The sequence below is a fragment of the Aquila chrysaetos genome, chromosome 13 (genome assembly GCF_900496995.4).
Source record: "Aquila chrysaetos chrysaetos chromosome 13, bAquChr1.4, whole genome shotgun sequence".
NCBI classification, from domain to species: Eukaryota; Metazoa; Chordata; class Aves; order Accipitriformes; family Accipitridae; genus Aquila; species Aquila chrysaetos.
This window is the reverse complement of record NC_044016.1, coordinates 15,788,773-15,810,319: the sequence shown is the minus strand read 5'-3', so window position 1 is coordinate 15,810,319 and position 21,547 is coordinate 15,788,773. Positions and strand designations below refer to the sequence as shown.

Here is a 21,547-nt window from a genome sequence, read left to right as displayed (position 1 = left end):
AAACATAAAATTAGCACAAACAGTTCTAAAGATGGTGAGTAGGTGTTTTGTAACAGTAGCTATATCCAGACACTATGTTTTCAGGAAACTATGCAACATTTCAATTTTTTTTAAAAAATTCAAGAACAGAAGTGAATATGGAATTCTACTTTTTCTGGATTTCACATAGACTACCTGTTTTCCTATATAAACAGAGGCAACAGAATTTAAAGCTATCCTATTTACATCTACCCCATATGAAAGCTTCAGTCTTTGCAGGATCTACTTGCCTACAGCAGCAACAGCTTTGGAGTACGTGCCTGGGTAGCTCTGTAACTGTAGCACCCTCTGCTGCTTTTTTAGTTCCAAAACACATAATTGTACACTCGACCAAGCAGAAAATAAAATTAATATGTATGGAACATGTTGTTTCTTGAAAAATATTACATTATTAACTAATGCTACGTGCAGTTTACAAGAAAATGTTTTGCTATTACATAGAGTATATCTCCAATTTTATATTACTTGAGCACTCTGGTTGTTTCTGTATTAACATCCAGCAGAGACTAGATGAAAATCCCAAAACATGCTGAATTTCACTGCTTAAAATTCTCCTTTACAGACACTGTAGCTTGCTTAGACTGGTGGCAATTAGTAAAGAAGTTTATATTTTGGCCCTTGATCATTTCACTTTATTTAAATGTATACATAATTTGAAGTGATTACTGCAGGGACATAATTATACAAGCATTTCAGTCATAACTGCTTTCTCCCACTAGGAAAGACAGGGGAAGGCGATACTCTCAAAAGCTCATTCTTGCAGAATTTTCCTTGCTTTTTGGACAGTCTGTTGCAGAAGAGATTTTTCTTCTGCAAGAATGAGCATGGCATGTAGCTCCTGGAGCCAGCTGATGCTATCCCACAATGCCACCATTGAACCTTCTGCCTGAGATCCATCAGCTCCTTTAATGGATTATTTTAGGACTAGAGATGGTCTCAGGATGTACCATCTTTTTAACAGATGGCATATAGTTGTCTAAAATAACAAACTGATCCTTTCTTTCATTCCATTCCTCTTTTCCCTGCCTCCTGTTTATGCATAGAATTAAAGCTGAATGAAGTGCATTTAGCATTGCATCCTGTCTGTGTGGAGAATTAATTTAGAGTTTTCACATGGAAACTGCTCTCTTACAAAGGATGAACAGGAAAGAAAAAATGTTCACATTTTTCTGGGAAAGTGAAAACCAATTGTAATTTGTAGTGTGAATTTTCATTTACAGTAGCCATCGTACAGTGAAAATGCATCTTCAGAAATCTTTTTGAAAAAGACGGAATACAAGTGTAGGTACCAAGTTTGAACAAAACATTGTGCAGAGGCAATTTCCAGAGTTAACACTTGGGACCCTGCAATATGCCATTTACAGCTACTGCAGTTGGCTCCACTTTTGTCCTGAAGTCTTTCTGGTATAAAGCAGCACTTTTGGAAGCAGCCACGAGTATTCCTCAAAAGCTGCTTATTGATATTTTATATAATGCTGCCAGCTAGTGGCACATCTTGTACTGAGTTGGTATCTACTGGTAGCACAGAGAAAGTAGTATTAACTAGAGTCTGCTCTACCACTCTTCTTTTGATGGCATATGGTGATGTGCCTGTTAAAGACCATAAGCAGAAAGACCAAAAAGTGAAACAAAAAGGTGATAGAAATGTTCCCTGAAAGAGCTTGTTTTAACACAAGGTACTTAGGAACATTACTAGAAGAAACAAAAAAACTCCCCCCAAAACCACACAAACCATGTTATTTGAAACAAATGTTTCAAATGTAATATGCAACATGTTTCAGTTTTTACAAAATCTGATCTGTTTAATACACAATCACTTCATAATCTAATAATCTCTAGCAAAACATTAATCTTCCTGATAAATACTTAGTGTGGCAGCCAAAACACCCAGAACACTAAAATATTTAACTGTTTTCTGATAACTTGGTCCAAATCATTTGAGGGAAGTTTAGTGCCCAGTAAATAAATTCTGACTATGCAGTGTGTCCTAAAAGAATATTAAAGTCTATAATTATTCAATGGGTCCCCTCACAAAGCATGCTACTCTAGATGGGACTGATAATATGTTCAATACTGGCTAGCTCCATTAGTATTAGGTATTAGAAGAAATGATCTAATACTGCTAAAGACCATTTTAGAAGTGTTTGGGGTTATTTTTAGGGTAGACTATCATTTTATAATATGAAGTTCTTAAAGAACACCACAGCAATTGTAAAAAACAGTCGACCTAATTTTAGAAATACTACAACTGTAGTTACCTTTGGGAGTAAAAAGAGGCAAGATTACTACCTTCCTTTTCCACTGTAGGTTAACACAAAGAGAGCCAAGAAATACACAGAAAAAGGTCAAAGAAAGAGTCAATTCAAATCAAGGGATAATGGGAGTGCACACAAATTCAGTCAGGTATGATCTAAATAGAGCAGCTCAGTAAACACATGGCTGGGGGAACTTTACTATGATGGTGTGACAGACACATACAGTTACTCTGGCTTGGACACTGGCGACATTTACTCCATACAGGTGGTAGCAAAAACGCATGATTATTATTACACTCCAAGCCAGTACTGCATGCTGCCAGAAGATAACTATTTTACAGTTACCCTAACAAAGTGTAATCCAGAGTGCTTAGTAAAATGGGCATAAATCAGTAATATGTACATCAATACAGACACTTACAGACACAGACATTTAAAAATGGGGAAGCAGTGAATCTGGAAATGACTTAGCAAACACTGTATATAATAGCACAGCATGAACCCTCAAAGCATTACTGAATCCAAAAGGACAAATGTGAATCTTTGTATATACAGAGAAACAGCAACAAGAACTACAAATGTCATATTACTTCTGTGTTAGCACTGGTGGTGTGCCTATTAGAGCGTAAGTCTTGTTCTACCATCTGCAATCAATACGAAAGTAGCTGAAATACTGGAAAAAGTTAACAGAAGAGCTGACAGCACATCTATCAATAGGAAAGCATATGAAAACTTCAGTAAGTTATTTGTGTTAACAAGGAAATTTGTGTAGATTGATCACAACCTAAGTACTCATACAAAGAACAAAGATTAAGAAATAACATTACCATGTTTAACAGAGTAAGGTACACTGTTTTGATCTGCTATGTGAAACACTTTTAGACACACACACAAAAAAATTTTCTCTGCTGTTCAAAATAAATACCTGAGTTGTTATCTAATGAACTAATATAACAATATTTTTTCTGGATCCAAAACCCCAGTTTGGATTTCTTTCCTAATTTTTTCCCTCATTGAGAACAGTTTATGAGAATAAAGTAACTTGTTATAAAAGTCCCTCTAGATTCCTATTCTGAGAATCTACAACATCAAATCTCTCTAAATGCCTCCCATAATTTAATCAAAGCATTTTCTTCCAGATCACAAATGTCTGAAATCTAAATGTTTTTATCATCCAGCTCATGATGCCTATATCTATAGCTGATGTCAACCACAATTATAAATGTGAATTTTCTTTCTCAGCCTTAGTATTATTAATTTGGATATTCATATATCCCTTTAGATATAATTTTCATTCAGAAATCAGAGAACAAATTTCTCTCTGGCAACTGTTAAAGAATATTTCCTGAAGTATTTTGTGGCAGGACCACACAACTATCTTCCATGTTCAGAACTGAATGAAAGCTGGCAAATTTTAAAAAGGAGAGCACGTAGTTTATGATTATTTTTTCCTTTTGAAGGCAAAAGTTTATTAAATAAATTGACCTTTTTGCTAATGAAAAGCCAACGTTTATTGAAACATAGCTTTGGAGTACTAAGACTGGAGTTTTGAGATGAAACACGTATATATCAGAACAGTTTCTGTATCATTTCTTTGAGAAGGAGGAGGAGATATATGCACATTTCTTGAATATCTGGCAAACTTACAGATATCCCCCCAACTTTATTCTATCAGTTTGCTTGTTTGAAAACAAACCAATCAACCTGAAAAATAAGGCAGAATAATCAAAAAAGAATTATATGTATATCTGTATATGTTAATTATATAACAGTAATTATTCATCACATCAAAAATATTTAAATATTTTTGCTCACCTTCTTTTCCGTGATCTACCACAATTTTATAATTCATGTCCATTAATAGCATAGATAATTTTATTAATAAGTATACTGAAGCAGAGCCCTACTGGGTCAGACATTGAAGGTCCACTTACGGCTCATCTTGTCTCAGGTTAATGCAGCCAGTAACTGATGCTCAGACAAGAGTGAAAGATCAGGACAAACATAGCATCCTACTGCCCCATTAATTCTCCTAACATCCAGCACTTCCTAAGCCATAAGTGATGTCTTTAATAGCCATAGAGAATTTTTCTTGCACAATTTTTTTCCCCTTTGCTTTTTGAATTCATGTCATGTTCTAGGATCCAAAATATTCTGTGGAGAGGAATTTCTCAACGTGACCATGTGCTTTCTTTTGTTTTACTCTGGTTTGAGTTTGCCCTCTCCAAGCTAGAAGTATCACTGTTTGTTTCCCGCATTCTTGCACTGTTGTTTCTCAGGTAGCCAATGCTGGCCACTGGCCCCAACACAAATCAATGGGCTAAACTAATTTTTTATCCAACCCAGTTCAGCTGCTCTAATGTTCCTGCCACAGTCACAGAACCAAAAATAACCTGCACAGGGATGACTTAAGAGTGCATCCACACCAACAACTCTGCTACATAAAACAGTGTAACACATAAAACACTATGGTTGGTAGATCTGTATCTCTGACCACAGTAATAATGTTTCTCAGCTAAATGAAATGGTTATTGAGAGCTCATACAGAAATATTTTGTATTGATACAATTAGACTTCTATCAGCATAGTACTGTATTTAAATAAACAATGACTTACAGACATTCCCTGTGTTGTCAAAACTTGTAAGAACATCTTTAACATTTAAGAGTCCGTTGTGAAATCTGGAAGAAAACATACATAGTAACTTTACCAACATATGAACAATCAAAAAAAGCCCCAACCATCTTGCCTCTTCAGAGAAGAGGTTCACTGCATGCGTTCATTTCTCACAAACCCCTTTCACAGAGAAGTAGTAAACAGGTACTACTGTAGCCACCAGGGGGAAAACAAGGGGACAATTGCTGGTCTTTGAAGTTCCATCACTGAAATCCATGAACATGTATCTCAGACACTAAGACTTTATCAAAATGAAAACATTTCCAAAGAGCATCAATTTTAGTTTAGTTGTGGAAGTCACACCTAAACAACTTTTCCATAGGAAATGAAGAATTTTGGTAAAGCAATTTCTGTGAAGAGGAAAAACAAAAGACTATTTTTGAACAGCAGCTGTACACACATTCCTATTTTCTCCCACAAAATCAAGAACACTTCATTTGATTAATGTGAACAATGAAACTGATTAGTGTGTTCAGTGAACTGCATTTTCTTTGGTTTTACATTTGCATAACCCAAGTGAAATAAACATTCAAAACTAGGGATAATAAACTAATTAACTGAATTTCACATACGAAGTGCAAATTTTTGAACACAGTGGCCACAACACTGACAGCAGCAGGAAGAACATGCAGCAAAGTTGAATAAAAATTTGTCTAAGAAGCTTCTTCTAAACGTTACAGATGTCAGCCTAGATGAATTCGCACACACACACACAAAAAAAAAAAATCAACTAAATTTCTTTTAACTATCCCAAGCTAATGTAGGCCCAAAATGAACAAAACAAAAAAACCTTACACTTTACAACAATCAGATCACATAGCTGTTTCACAAATGCATTAAAAAAAATCTAAAAAGAATTCAGCAAGGCAGTAAAATACAAAAATACAGTCTTCTAATAATGTTTCAAATATAGCTCCTAAGACTGTTCAGGAACATACTAATTTGAAACACTGAAAAAATGGAAAATCCAACAATTCTAGCACCTACAAAATTAGTTCTCATTCTCTCAGCTTTTCTTTCATGAGGGAAGATTGTTTTAAGAATGAAAAAAAAAATCAATCTCTTCGCAAATATGAAATTTTATATTTATAGTGCAATTTATAGCTTCTGATAAGCATAAGCATTAAATAAACATTTACATGTTAAATTTTGAGAAGCACCAAAGAGCAAGTAGACCAATTCTTGAAAAAAATGAAAATCAAATGGAAATCAAGTTAAACTGAAACGTGTTCATAAACAGGGGCAACAAAATATATGAAAGATGTTACAAAAGATACAACTCGACATTAGAGCTCTTTTCCCAGCTACACAAAAACAAACCAAAAATAAATTCTTTAGCTGCAGTAGAAGCCTACAAGAATTCTGAAGGATCATGTGGACTTATAATGCACTTTTTCTTCTTTTTTTTGGCAAGTTTGTTTTCAATCAGATCAGACAACCGATGCAACAGAGTTAATTCAAGAGAAGTGACAAGAAAGCGGGCAGGATCAGTAGTTCTGCCAACCACAGAACTGCCCTTTAAACTGTCCTCTGCTGACTCCTTCGCATCCTACAAACTCCATAACTGTGCGTATGTCTGAAACGGTTAGGGTCTCTCAGACAGCTGTGAATATCTCATCTCTAAATGAATGTCAGATGGGGGCAGGGGAGAGGGAGATGCTGAGAAAGTAAAGAAATATTTTTATCTTTCTTGGCATGTAGATTAGTCCCAGGATAACACGTTCTGGTTTGGTTCCCCCCCTCCACCATTTCTTTATGTACACAGTCCACATATAAAGAAGATTTATCATGCAAATCTCCAAGTGAAGCAAACAAAGGTGAGGACGAACAATTCAGCAATCCAGTATCTGTAGTTCAGAATGCTATGAAGAAAGAAAAACAGAAGAAAGTGGAGTGTCCTGGTGTAGAAAATAATAAAATTTATATACTTCAGGGTCAAAAGGTAGACAAAGGCAAAAAAGAAAAATGATACAACTATAGCACTGGCCTTAAAATTATCACTAAACCAGATTTCAGGCTGTTTCCAAAATAATGGTTTATAATTTGAGACAAGAAGTGGACAGCTCTGAGTACAGCAGCCTGAAGAATAAGCTAAGATGCCACAACAGATGCATGCCACACAGCTATTGTTTTTAAAGTTGTTCTGAAATTTTGGTGATGTGTTATTTAACACAATGAATGTTCTTAATCTACATTATTTTTGGTACACTCAGTTTTCATTTAGGATAGAATCATAGAATCATTTAGGTTGGAAAAGACCTTCAAGATCGAGTCCAACCATCAACCATGCCCACTAAACCATGTCCTGAAGTACCCTGTCCACTCACTTTTTGAATATCTCCAGGGATGGTGACTCAACCACTTCCCTGGGCAGCCCGTTCCAATGTTTGACAACCCTCTCAGTAAAAAAATTTTTCCTAATACCTAACCTAAATCTCCCTTGCCTCAACTTGAGGCCATTTCCTCTTGTCCTAAGATCAGTTCTTCCTCTGATTATAAAACATTCTTTCCATAATTAAAATCAACACACACAAATTTCAAACATATTCTTACATTTATTATTCAGTGGCCAAAAGCTTGTGGTGTCCAAGTACAAACACAGCACACCCCATTGTTTGCTCTCTTGGCCAGCAGAGGCATTTTGCACACACCCCCTTTTCCGTCTGCCTGCAGCATGCAAAGTCTCTAACTCTGTCTCAGCAATCTCTTTCTTGCTTTCACAAATATTGTTCATGACAAGCACATAAGTGAGTCGTAATTTAATGATGAGAAGCATCCAGCTTTGTTATGAGGGACCTCCTCCTCCTCAGTCTTCCAGATGCCCACTCCACACTCATTGAGAAACAGGACAGGGCTTAAGTTTAACAGCTGCTTCCTTTATTCTGATCAGTTTATGAAACCTTTACTGAACAAAAGCAGGGAGCAACCTCAATCTCCTAGAATGCGAGGAGTAACCATTATCTCAACGGTGATCTGGATAGCAAAGCCACTCTCATTCACTCCAAAAATCACATCTCAGGTCTTAACTATATTACCATTATGGACTATTTTAAGACTACTCCACGTTAGTAACAGCGAAATCTTCAGAAGTCAATTAGCATGATAGGGAAATACCTATTCCTGCCGATAAAGCTTTTTCTCCCTACACCAGGCTAAAAAAAGAGGCGCTTCCATTCCACTGGTAATCACTTAACAGTTAGGGAACCCAAACAGTGAAGAATTGAGCATAACTTCTATTGCAGACAAGTTTTAGGACTGAGGAAAGCAATGTGCCAACAGCTGATCTACTTGTGAAAGGGAAAGCTCAAGGAGACACACTTCCGAACAGCAATAGCCACATCTTCCTCCATTTGGAGGACTCTACTTGTAGAGCCTGCAGACAAACTCTGCACCAGCTACTCCCCAACTCTTTTCCATCACAGACCTGACTTTCAGACTAAAAGTTACATGCACCTGTAAATACATGTATTCTCTAATCCCAAATCTGCCATAAATATCATGCTACTCAGTCCTGCACCTAAAACCCACAGCTTCTAGTTTTGGATCCACTGCTCTGCATATACCTCCCCAGCAGTTCTGTAACAGCTGCTGTTTCACTGTCCCATCCCATCAGCTGCTCCTCCATTACGGAGCCCAGAGAAAACTGCCAATACATGTCACATCCTGTTTCTATGAATGCCTGTCATAATCACAGCTTTCCACAGTACGTCTTACAAACTGCCCATAAAGAGTTTGTCTCGTGCACTGAATTATAAAAGTCAAGGAAAGGAATCACAGAACCTTGTCGTTAAATCCCAACCCCAAAATTCCCATAAGTTTCCACAGGCATCTCAAAATACAGGAGAACATTAGTATTTAGTGCTTTGGAATATGTCATGAACATTGTACAGTTCAAAGAACTTCAAAGAAGTTCAAAGCTGTGATTGCTGCAGTCAACAAAGTACTTCAAACAAGTATAAGTAAGCATCATGGAGAACGTGAATTTCAGGTCAGCATGGTTAATCTGATCTACAACGTTCTTATTATAAGTCTTCAAGGTACAATATGCAAAATTTCTATAGCTGAGACATTGACTTACAGAAGACAAATCTATCAATGATAAACTAATTTAACTCATGTTTCTCCTGATACGAAGCAAAGCAAAATTCCTTACTCTGGACTATGAATAAGTCTACTTTGGATGTATAAAGAAAGTCAAAGAAAGAGAGAGATATCTTTAAAATACATTAATGTTCCTTCCTCTTAAATTCAACCACACAAGTGGCAGACTTTTACATGTATTTATAAATAGCTGCAGACAGAATAAAAATAATCCTTCAGTAGCTCCCTATTAATGTATGCTTTTCATCAACCATAATGAAACAAAACTATGTTCCTTCTCTTCTTTTATGTTATTCTTCAACTGAATGAGGAAGAATAATACAAATAACTAAATAAATATAGTAAACTTAAAAAAACTACAAAAACTAAGCTACATTTCCATATAATACTCAAAAGAGAAAAAAAACCCCACCACATCACCAGATATTATTCACCTGGATACAAAATAAAACTACAATTTTTGTGGAAAATGAAAGACAGGATAAGGGTAAAACAGTTACTGCTAAGGGTACTTTACAAAAAGGCTTGCTCAGCATCACCACCAATTGCCACCGCAGCCCAGTAAGAATCTTAGAGTTACCTGCAAACTTTGTTATCTGATCAAATGTTTTTTCTGGGACAGAGTATAGCAAAACAAGATAACTCCTCTTTCACTCCAGTTCAAGATCTCAGCTTAATATGGTAAGAAACTAAAACAATGGCTTCTTTGACTACAAATTCTTTTTACAAATACACATGTATTAGGCAATATGATGGAACAGTCTTAGTTTCATCAGTGTATGAAAGTAGTATGTTACCAAAATACTTTTTATCTCTTTCCTCAATTTCCTCCTTCTGTGGCCAAGCCCTCATGCTGCTAAATCCACACATTATCTCTCAGCACTCAATAAATGGAAGAAAGCAAGTTTATCATACCCACACAAATTGTCCATAAGGAGCAGGCAATACTCCTTGAAATCTGCTTCCCTTCATTTTTCATGTCTATCCCTAAAATAAAAATTCATTAAAACTTCAAAGTGTTATTAGCAGAAATACCCTATAGGAATAGCCAATGGAATTCACTCCTAAACCATCTTCTAACACTTGCCACAGACAAATAACATGCCTCTCATTTCTAAACCAAAGGTCTAGAATAATCTAATAATTTCTTTCATATTTTTATCTAAAGGTTCATTCATATTCAGAATAAAGGCATGACACTTTGCAAAGAACACTTAACACTCTTTACAAAGATTTAACCCTTCCTATAAGCTGCTAACATTGTTCTTTTCAGTTCTGCATTTTAGTATTTGAAACAACAAATGACTGATCAATGGAAAATATTTTACCACAGAAATAACTTATTTCTTCTCTAATTGCCTAAAATGAGCCTACAATTTTAAAGTAAATCCATATCCTGAAATAGAAAATGTGAAGATATTGATTGTTCCTTTTTTAACTCTGATAAAAGAATAATTTTCCTGTCTACAAGACAAACACCATCTCCACAGTGAGACACTGCATCTTCATGATCTATAATCACTTCATTGCTAGAATTATTCATACAAAATTTAAATTTAAAAGCACATTCCTGACTAGGAATAGAAGGATTTAGAAATGCAGTATTAAATAAACATTTTAAAATGTCTCTACTTACTCTGTATCTTCCTATCACCAAGAAAACAAGTATTTAGCACGTGCATAATTTTTAACAGCAAAGTGAAATACCCCCAAAGTTAAAAAGAACTTGAACAAAGCTAACAAATAAACATGTAAGTTTTATGAATAAAAACATATCTTTAATGGAGAGAAGACCCAGAAGGTCAGATGATTTCTATAATGAAAGATATCTTTTTCCACCTCAAGCTTGCAAGAAATTTCACTCAAAATGAGGTTTGTATTTTTCACCTGCCAGACTATGTTACTCAATTTACTGTATCCAAATCTGAATGTGAAAACTGCAGCAAGATTCCAGCTTGGACTGAGTATGTCTACATTCTCCATGTTAGACTTCCATAAACATTCAGCCCAATTCCCAGGCTGCCTTCCTGTCATTTTGGGGATTTATTTTTTAACTAATATTAATTGCAAACAACACTAGAGAGCAATTTCATATCATCAAGACAAGGATGTAGTGTGTAGGAGCAGCAAATATGGTACAAATACAAATGAGACTAGACTAATCAAATGAGATTCTGTACTGTAACACAAGAAATTTCATCTTGACACCCCTTTCACTGAAAACAAGTCACACTCATCAGACACTCCTTTTCATACCCCAGAGCTACTGTGAAGCACCTGAGTACCTATACAGACTTCAAGAGACCACCTTCCACCATGTATTGTGAATCTACATTCCATTAAGCACACTAGAGACCACTGTTTAACCGGTAGAGTCATGGGGATTTTTAAAACGTGATGCCACCTCAAGGATGTAGACAAAATGGCACATAAATCCAGCTTCAATTTCTAAAGCAAAAATTGCCTTATATTGCTTCTGGCTTCCTGCTTTGGAAGATTTATTAAGAATTATTCTAAAATAAACTAGTGACAGAAAAACATGGCATAAGCTCCTCTTTCCCAAGGTGCATCCAACCTGAATTTCGTTCGAAAAATAGCAGCTTACTACAATAAGCTGCACTGAGAAGTTCAGAAAAGCATGCACATGCCTGGTAGTTCCTACTGAAGCTTCTATTTGCCTAACAAACTGGTCCCCAAGTCCCTCTAGAGCAGTAATTACAGCTAGGTCATAGCATATCTGAATATACAATTTGATCAGTTTTGATAGCCCTTGAACTGATATAGCTTGACCTTTATACTCTTTGCCAAAAGCCACTAACAACCTTATGAACTTTCTTAAGTATTTAGTCTCGTCAAGATATTAGCTGACAACCCTTTTAACATCTAACATATGCAATGAGCTTTCCCAAAAAGATGTTAATGCATAAGGAAAACATATGCAGATAAAAATCAAAAGCACTTTTGTCAAGATTTTAGAGGGGCCATAAGCAACATTTTTTTTCCTGAGAAAAAGATATATGAAAAGGCTCTCCTACTCAAGCACACTGTTCTGGGTTTACCTGACTGATGTTCTTGTTATGATTAATAATATGCTAATAATATGTTCTTGTTATCTTGTTAAAATTGCTTCTATTGATGAAAATTATGATAATTAGTATTTTGCCAACGGGAAGAGAAAAATGAAGGGAAGACTATCAGACACACAGAGGATCCTTAAGTTTCCAAGACATGATCAGTTCTCAAAGATCCAGGACCGCTAACTCCAAGATTTCTTATATTCTAAATATGCAAGTTTCTGCAAGAACTGTTGCTCTGTTATGTATGTTGAACTGTTACATTTAACCTCTTAAATTACTGCTTCAGCAAAAACAGAGAAAAACTTTATTTAATATAGACTTATGGTAAAGCGGATTTTGTTGCAGGTATTTATACTTTGTCCCTGGCAAAATACACAGTATTTTCTCCTTCCTTTCTTCACCATCCTGCAATATTCTGAAATAATAAGTATATGCTATCTATTGCCACTGCTTCAATATAGAGAGAAAACATTTTAACACAGAACTGTAAGAGTAAGTAAGTTCTGATCATTATTCCTAAAACAATCAGTGATTACCATTTTTATAGATCACTAAGTATCTTCTAGAAAGGAACAAAATATGGGGAAAAATAAAAATAAACCCACCAGGAGACAATCTCCCTATTCTCCTCAATATACAGTTTTTGAAACCCAATGTAAACCTGCTCCAGCACAGACACTGTACTTTTCCATTGGCTAAGGTCAGAGGAACATAAAAGGTAAAAACAAAATCTCCATACTTAGAATACTATATAATGATCACCAATAATAAAATCATGCATAAAAAAGTGCTTGTTCGCAATCTACAGTTTGAGCTGTGTCCTATTAATGAAACTACTATTAGCCAAATAAAAAATACTAAATAAAATGATGACATGGGAAGCGATGGAAACAGAAGTGAACAAATGTCAAATGTCAGAGCAAGATCAGTCTGACATTCCCTTGGCTTGTGTACTGCCGGCACAGGTGAACCTTAGCTCACCTCCTACCTTACAACTCCTATAACTAGTAAATCAAGTAAGTGACACTGAGTGTTGCAAACCATGGTAGTGAACTAAGGAGACTGAATGAAGAAGTTCAGGACTGCAGCATAAAGGACTGCAGTCTTGCTCAGCCTAAATTCTACCCAAACGCCTTACATTTTCTATTACCAGTGTGCCTCTGAAGACCTATGTCCTGGTTTTGGCTGGAATAGAGTTAATATTCTTTGTAGTAGCTGCTATAGTGTTATGTCTTGGATTCAGTATGAGAAGAATCTTGATAACACACTGATGTTTTCAGTTGTTGCTAAGTAGTGTTTAGACTAAGTCAAGGATTTTTCAGCTTCTCCTGCCCAGCCAGCAAGAAGGCTGGAGGGGCACAAGGAGTTGGGAGGGGACACAGACAGGACAGCTGACCCAAACTGGCCAAAGGGCTATTCCATACCATGTGACATCATGCCCAGTATGTAAACTGGGGGGAGTTGGCCTGGGGGGGATCGCTGCTCTGGAACTAACTGGGCATTGGTCAGCGAGTGGTGAGCAATTGCATTGTGCATCACTTGTTCTGTATATTCCAATCCTTTTATTATTATTGTCATTTTATTATTGTTGTTATTACCATTATTAGTTTCTTCCTTTCTGTTCTATTAAACTGTTCTTATCTCAACCCATGAGTTTTACCTTTTCCCTTCCAATTCTCTCCCCCATCCCACTGGGTGGGGTGCAAGTGAGTGAGCGGCTGCATGGTGATTAGTTACCGGCTGGGGTTAAACCATGACAACCTACAACCAGGGAATAGAGACACTGCACAAGTAGATTAGGTAGACTGTGAGCATCTAGATGAATCTGTAGCATTCCCCAGCAGTTCACTGGAAAAGTCCATACAGAAAAAACACTGTACCTACTTCTATTACAAATAGGCAGTATTTTCAAATGGAAAAGTTTTCTTCTGAAGCCTTTTAGCATCAATAAGTATAAGCTTGGAAAACAGAAAATTAAGGCTTTATAAAGCTCTAAACAATTTCATATTTGACTTTTCACCCAGCTGCAAATTGAAGGCAGCCTGCATGTAGTGTTGTGCGGTTGGGGTTTTTTTTTGGTTTGGTTTGTTTTTTTGTTGTTGTTCTTTTGTTTTGTTTTATAACCTTGCAGAAATGTCACAGTTAATGGTGGTCACTTGTTTGTGTTCGATCTTAGTTTCTAAGAGTGAATTTAATTTAAAGGTCCCCATTAAATAAAAACGCACTTTACAATTTCAATGACTGAGGCTCTCCAGAATATCCTCTTCTGTGGACAGAATGCAGAACCCTATACCCTCAGCAGAGCTAATTAGGGGCTGCAAAACAAGTATTGATTCAGGAATGCTTAAGTTACTGTTGCAATGATACCTGTTGAGCCAAAACCAAGTTATAGATATGCACAAAACTGAACAAGTAAAAGGGAGACCAAAGCAAGAGAAAAGGGAAGAAAACCCCACCCTGCACAGTAATGAATAGGAGCTATAAACTTTTCTGTTTTGCTAAAGCTACTGAGAATTCACACTCCTTCAGAAAGCTTTTGGAGGGGTTTTGGATTTTTTTGGGTTTTTTTGTTTTGTGTGGTTTGGGTTGGTTTGGTTTTTTTTTTAATACAAATATCTTAATTTGTTTTACCTGCTCTAATATAAAACAGATTTCTTCAATCGATATAAATCATTTCTGCAGGAAAAGGAAATTTTTTGTTCTTTTGTTTTGCAAATTGGCTTCCAAATTATCACTGAGTTTTACAAGAACTATTAAAAAGAAAATTGAATAAAATTCAGAGCACTGCCAGAAAGCTTTTAGAACTTTATGAATAACATCATGTCATTAAAATTTTTAAGATTACAAGTAAATATGTTCAGTTTTCTTACATCCTATTTATATCTGAAGAATGTCAAAACAGAAAGCTATTAGTAACATAAAATAAATGCCTATATTTGCATTCTGTTATAGGTACAATCATCAGCATTTTTGTTCAAGCTCTGGCACTTAACTGAGGTGTACCAAAAAAAAAAAAACCAAACAAGCTGCTTACTGTAACAAACAACTAAAAATAACATCTAACAATTTATGTGTAAACTATGCCTAGTTATACAAAGCACTGGAATAATCATTAATGAGTTTTATATTTGAGGCCCATAGAAGATCTTAGGAAGTACTTAAACAATGGTTACCTTAAGGACACACTATACTCAGGATAAAAGATGCTTTTGTACTGAACCCAGGTCCCAGTTTCCTCTTCTGTATTCTCGTCTTCTACTGAAAACAGATTGAACGATGCAAACCTTCTTACAGACACTTGTTGGAGGTGCACATCTTTCAAGTGCTTTTTCTTCAGAACCTTTGAAACAAAGAACAAACTAAACATTAAGAATAAAACTTTCAAGAACAAACACAGGCTTATTTAACTGAAGAGGCAAGTCTGGCATTAACTATAACAGCTATGCTATTAGCTAACAGCTATGAATAACTAGTCCAAGTATGTCAAGCCTGAGAAAAATAACAGTGGTACCGATGGGAGGTGTCAAGAGAATGAATTATGAATTTATTATGCCTCAATATATATATTATATCTCAATAACTGTAAAGCAAATGTAGTCTGTTCATAAGGACACAAGTTCATAAGTACAAAGTTGCTTTTTTAACTCCCGCTCCAGCGAACCCATACCGGAATTAGAGAGGCAGACTGGGTTCTTCCCTACCCTCCCATTACCACTGTGAAACTTTCTGTGCCACTCACTGTCCCTATAGATTAAAAAAACCTGAGGCGATATGTGTTTGCCAGGTAGACCGTTTCCTAGCTTGGAAGTTTACTGCTGCACATTTGCAGAACTGCTGCCAAATTCCTACCCATCCCAGGACCCATACTTTCAGATGTCACAACTGCATACTCCCCTACCAGGACCCCATAAGGGGACTGATACATTAGCCAAATTTTACATGATCCCCAGAATACACAACAGCACCAAGTTCAGCACTAAGAGACTGAAGAATTCAAGGCAAGGGCAGAAGCAGAATGTGGCCATATGCATTTTGTTTAATAGCTAAATGATTAAAACACTTGTTCAGGAAAATGAAAACATGAGCTCTCTGTCCTGCATAGTCCGCTGCATTCAACTGTCTTCGAGGACTGAGGTATCAACTCCTCTGTACAGAAAAACCCGGCATCCAGCCCGTTTGAGCTGTATCATTGCACAGAAGACAACTAGCATTTCCCTGCCAGGCAAAAAAGCTGCTTCTTTAGGTCAGCGATGGAAGATGGAGAAATGTCCTGGTTTTAACTTCTTTCTCCTAACATTGGATAGAATACATAAATAATTGCCATTGCATTTTTAAAATGAAGATGCATTAGCAGTCCACAGTGCTGAAAAAAACCAGCAGAAAATAAACTCACCACTATAAATAGGGCTACAAGGAATATTGAGTAGAAGAGTACCACAATTTAGTTTTTTGCCAACCAGAGCTAAATCTGAAGTCAAATGAGCAGTAGCTCTCCAGAATTATGAAACTTGAAATGGAAGCTTTGCATATGGGATGTGTACAACAAAATAAAGGGTCAGTGATTTTTCTGCTGCACCCAACCTTTGTCAACCGTGCTTTAATTGGAAATGCACTCACATTCAACAGCCTTACAATTTGGTGCCATGACCTATTATTTTGCAGGATACTTGAAAATACTACATATGTGAGTAGAGCAATTGTATTTGCTATGCTGTTAGTTTCTAATAGCAGGTCTGATGCATCGGGCTTATTGCTTTTGGATCTATTTTCACTGGCAGGTCTCAGCATATGAAAGGCACAGGCATCTTCATCAAAGTAGTAAAAATGGCTGTGTGCTGTCCACCCTATTTCTTCTACTTCTGTAACACATGGGGAAAAATACACACATGAAGGAAATCGCAAAAACAGCAAAACAGGAGAACCAAATTAAAAGACTAGCAGAATTAAGACCTTCATATAATAGCAGCAAGTCTGGAAACAAAACAGAGCAAATTTTCAACTAAAGAAAACCACCAAGATCTAATTTTCAGAAAAGAATGTTGTTTGCGGCCTTTTTCTAAAGCAAAGGCATGCCATTACTAACAGTAAAAAAAAAAAAAAAAAAAAAAATCCAACAGTGACAACACTTTTCTGGTTTCAGTTTTTTGTTCTAAAGAGACATCTTCTAGCCACTCTGTAAAATGCATTCTCTGAGTTAGCAGAAAATCTCATAAACATTTGAGTACTCAAAAAAACATTTCTCCCACAGCCCCAACTAAAATCAAGAGGTCTAAGATCTGAAAATTACAACAGCAGGTCAAATCTTTCAAAAACCTAAATATAACTGAGAAAACAGAGCACAAAGGAAGAATATGTTACATTATTTATATCTAGCTATTTTTACATAAGGATCAAAACTTTTTTTTTCCTCAAGTCAGTTCCTAAAAGCATCACAATTGTTACAAGCTACAAAGATATGCTGCTGCTGCTATAAGATAATCCACTGACAAAAACCAAAAGGTGACAAATATATTTAAACTCATAATAATGTTTTAAAGACATTGAAAGATAGTCTTCTCTATTTTCATGATACCCTTCCAATGAAGGTGAAACTCCCTAACTTCCTGCACACTGCCATAATAAACGAACATGTCCCAGGGACCTGTAAAACCAGTAGCCAATACCAAAGCAAGCTAAAGGCTTCCCAGCAGAATAGACACAATTCTTGGTTTTAGTGATGGCAAAGAGAAAGAACTATGGTGGGGATGGAATCACCCGACACCACCATTCTTTGGTTGGGGCCGGTGGCCTCTTCACCTCCTCCCTCAGTAACTTTCAGCTAAGTTTCTCTGCATATTTTTATTTTAAAAAATTCCAGAAGCCTTGTTTCACTCTCTTTAAGATCTTCTTTAGTTACTGAATGGCCTGTCTTCTGCACAAGATCTTTACAGGTGTACACAAGTGTTGAGCTTGTACAAATATTACCTAAATAAATAATATTTTAGGTCCTGTAATGAAAGATTGTCTTTCAAAATTAGGTTCCTTAAAGGAAAAAAACACCAAGAACAACAACAAAAAAAACCCAAACAATGCAAGTTCACACTTATACCTTGCAGTTTTCCCTCTCTCAAACTTGCATTTTCTTTCCTCTCTAACTTCACCTAGCAATATAGAATTCTAAGCCAATTCTTTCTTCATTAACATACAAGATATTTTAAAAAAAAAGTATCACCAAACTGTGTCCTGTTTTAGAAAGATTCTAGTAAAACATTACCACAGATCTCAGTTGCAGGGCCCTCGGTATTTAATGACAATATTAGGACCATATTTAGGACTCCCTATAAAACTTGAAGATGTTTGACCTCTCTTAAAACAAACAAACAAACAAAACCAACCATATGGAGAAAGGCAGTCACCTGAAATTCTCTGTATTTCTTTGTGTATCTCATTGTGTATGGCTTAGTTGCACTAAAAGCCAAATTCAGTAACACCTAACAGTCTACAAACCTCTGCTGGGTTCTATGGCACTGACTGGAACACGATATTTTGTACAAACAAGAAAGTTTCTACGTAATCAGCTACTGCATGAACTATAACTACACCATCTCTAAATATCATCAGTAGGACTGTGCATTATTTATTTAACAAATAGTTTATTTAAGAAATTGTTTTATTCAACTGTAAACAATTTACAAACTCAAGAATAACAAAAACATGAAAAAATACCTGGAGCACAGGCACCCTTCACAGACAGAGGAGCAGGAAGAGAACAAAAATTGCTTTAGAAGTTCTTCTGTTTGGGGGGGGGGGGGGGGGGGAGGGGGGAGAAAAGGGAAAGGGGGAAAAAAAAAAAAGCCAATGCCCTGTCCTCAATTTAGCTCTTATTTTTCAGTTCTGGAAGCTAAAGTACATTAGCAGGTAAGCAAGACTTCTGTGAGAAGAAGAGCAAGAGGAAGGTAACAGGCAGGATAAATATATAAAACTTACAGATTTCAGGAAAGTTTTCATTGAACTTTCTATAGGAAGCAACTTAGTTTAGGCCTATACCTCTAACTTCCCTACTACACACTACAGACTGGGTAACGCCATCAGTTGCATAGACTGGTAGAGCTCAAAACACAGCCTTAGAAAATTTACTCCAGTCCCTTATAAATGCACAGTACACATGTAACTTCCTTTAGCATTTCTTTTCTTAAGCAAAAAAATATTTTCCTTGATTCTGACAAGCTAAGTTTAAAAATACTGCCAAACTTCAAATTCAGTACATACATAAAACATTTTATTGATAAAGAACACATAGGTAATTATGCAAACCCCTGGTTCTTTATGCTAGCTTCATAGGATACCTGATAAAAGGGCTTTTTTCTTAATTAAATCAGCAAGCACACACTCAAGCATCCTTACTATAGCAAATAAATTTGTGTATGCATTGAATGAAAGCTAATTCAATATATAAACACACCACAGAACTGATTTCATGTAAGGCGTTATTATAAACAGTATGAAAAGCATTTTTAAAAGCACTATAAGAAACACTTTGACAGAGCTCCTTTAAAGATGGATATAAAGGAAGGTTGATACTTCTCCCAATCCATAGATAGATCCAAGCATCACTGTAGTAAAGAGTGCAGAACTGATTTTTACTTCAGATGTACCAGTAAGATTAAATTGATCCTTGCTCATCGTACCATATAAAAATCAACAGAAAAGTTAAAGAACATGGAAAAACCCAGGGAATCTGCAGAGGAAAAGGTCACAGATTACCTGTAGTTTGAGGAAGAAACAGAAGCCTTCTCCCCAAATACCTACATGCACCCCCTGCACCCCCATTCAATTGTTATGAAAAATTCCTTATGATTTTAAGAGACAGGGATATGCCAAAGGCAGTATGTTGAAAAGAAATGTTAGTATAGATGCAGAGTGCAGTTTAGATGTCTGCTAGAACAGAAACCTACAAAGACAAACCTGATATTCCTACCAATAACTTTGGCATTTCCTGCTTTAGCGTATAATAAAACAGAAGTTTGTCGTGTTGAACAGGACTGGGGAATTTGCAAACCAAAAGCACGCACAAAGAAAAGGTCAATATTAACCTCCCCATGCCTCCCACTCTGTTATCCGACTGCAGCCAGGTGCCCTGTTCAGCCCAGATGCCGCCATTGGACCCACTGCCACCACTCTGCCTTCTCGGGGAGAGCTCGCAATGGGCAGCTCCAGGCATCCATTTGCACAAAACTAAACATTTATTTTAGGACTGTAAATGTCACATCCAATAACAATAACAACTAATGAAACTGATTCAAGTTTTTAAGCCTTCACGCATATGCTCATCTGCTGAGGAATCCTTTCCAACCTTGCACTGCTCCTAAAGGGTCCAAAAAACTACAGAAGGCTGGAGCTGACAAACTGCTGTTCACCCGCAGCCCAGGTGTAACCGCTTGCTGCTTCTGCCCCCTCACCCTCCTCCAGGCACGGCCCCACAGCTAGCCAGCAGCCGCAGCTAAAGACAAGACGTCTCACTCCGGCTCCCCATGAAAGGCAGTTTGGAGGGTGTCAAACGTCAGGAATTGGAAAGCAGCTACAATAACCAACTCCAACAGCACTGACAGAACCACAGCCTGAAAATCCCAAGCTAGTGCTCTCAGCTGCAGGGTGCCAATGGGACGCTGGCCCTCCTCCCGTTAACACTGCTTCTAAGACCACAGACTGCTTTGGGGATCTATTGAACGTGCACCTCCAAGTGCCGTGTGTGTGTATATATGCGTGCGTGTGTGTATATATATATATACAGATGTACATGTTTTTATAAATATATGTATGTATTCTTATTATTACTATTTTTCCAGGAGAAGGACTGCAAACCCTTTTCCGAGCCCCAGCATACTTAGTCCTCGCTATCCTCTCTGGGGTGCGGGCAGCTCTCCACAGCTTGGCTTTCCACACACCTCCAGCGCCGGCACCCCCGGCCGGGGCAGCGCACGGACCCTCAGGGGCTGCGAGCTACCGGCCACACGGGCCCGCGACCGCCCGCCGCCCCCGGGGCCGCGGTAGGCCAACGCGGAGGGCGGGAAGGAACACGAACCGCCCCGGCCCAAGGCGCCGCCGCGCCAGGGGACAGGAGCGGCGGTCAGCAGCGACGTGCCCCCCTCGAGCTGCGCCGCCGGCCCGTCCCGCCATCCCCTCCCGCCCGCGGGCTCCCCCTACCTGCCCGAGCAGCCGCCAGCGGGCTCTCGCCGTTTCCGCACCCTTCGCCTCGCACCTGCCCGCGGCCGGGCGGCGCGGAGAGCCGGCAGCCTCGGCCATGCGGCGGCGGGGAGCGCCTGGGGCTGAGGCGGCAGGAGCGCGCAGACCCTCCCGCCCTGGCCGGCGAGGACTTGCCGCCGAGCCTCCAGCGGCTGCCGGGACCGGCTGGGCTAGGGC

General features: G+C 37.7%; 1 protein-coding gene across 3 annotated transcripts in view; it reads right to left on the bottom strand.

Annotated features, from left to right (window-relative positions):
- Nucleotides 1-21,442, bottom strand: part of CAMKMT (calmodulin-lysine N-methyltransferase) — a 227,313-nt gene extending 205,871 nt beyond the window's left edge. Inside the window, exons 1-3 of one of the 3 annotated variants that reach the window (XM_030034668.2) lie at nucleotides 21,332-21,442; nucleotides 15,322-15,488; nucleotides 4,911-4,975 (exon numbers count right to left, since the gene is read on the bottom strand). In XM_030034668.2, coding sequence (XP_029890528.1) covers nucleotides 4,911-4,975; nucleotides 15,322-15,488; nucleotides 21,332-21,430 — 331 coding nt within the window. In that variant the 5' untranslated portion in view covers nucleotides 21,431-21,442. Of the gene's footprint in view, nucleotides 1-4,910; nucleotides 4,976-15,321; nucleotides 15,489-19,708; nucleotides 19,909-21,331 lie in introns of those variants that run through there. The other 2 variants (XM_030034669.2, XM_030034667.2) reach the window with 2 other exon arrangements.
- Between the last annotated feature and the right edge of the window lie 105 nt (nucleotides 21,443-21,547).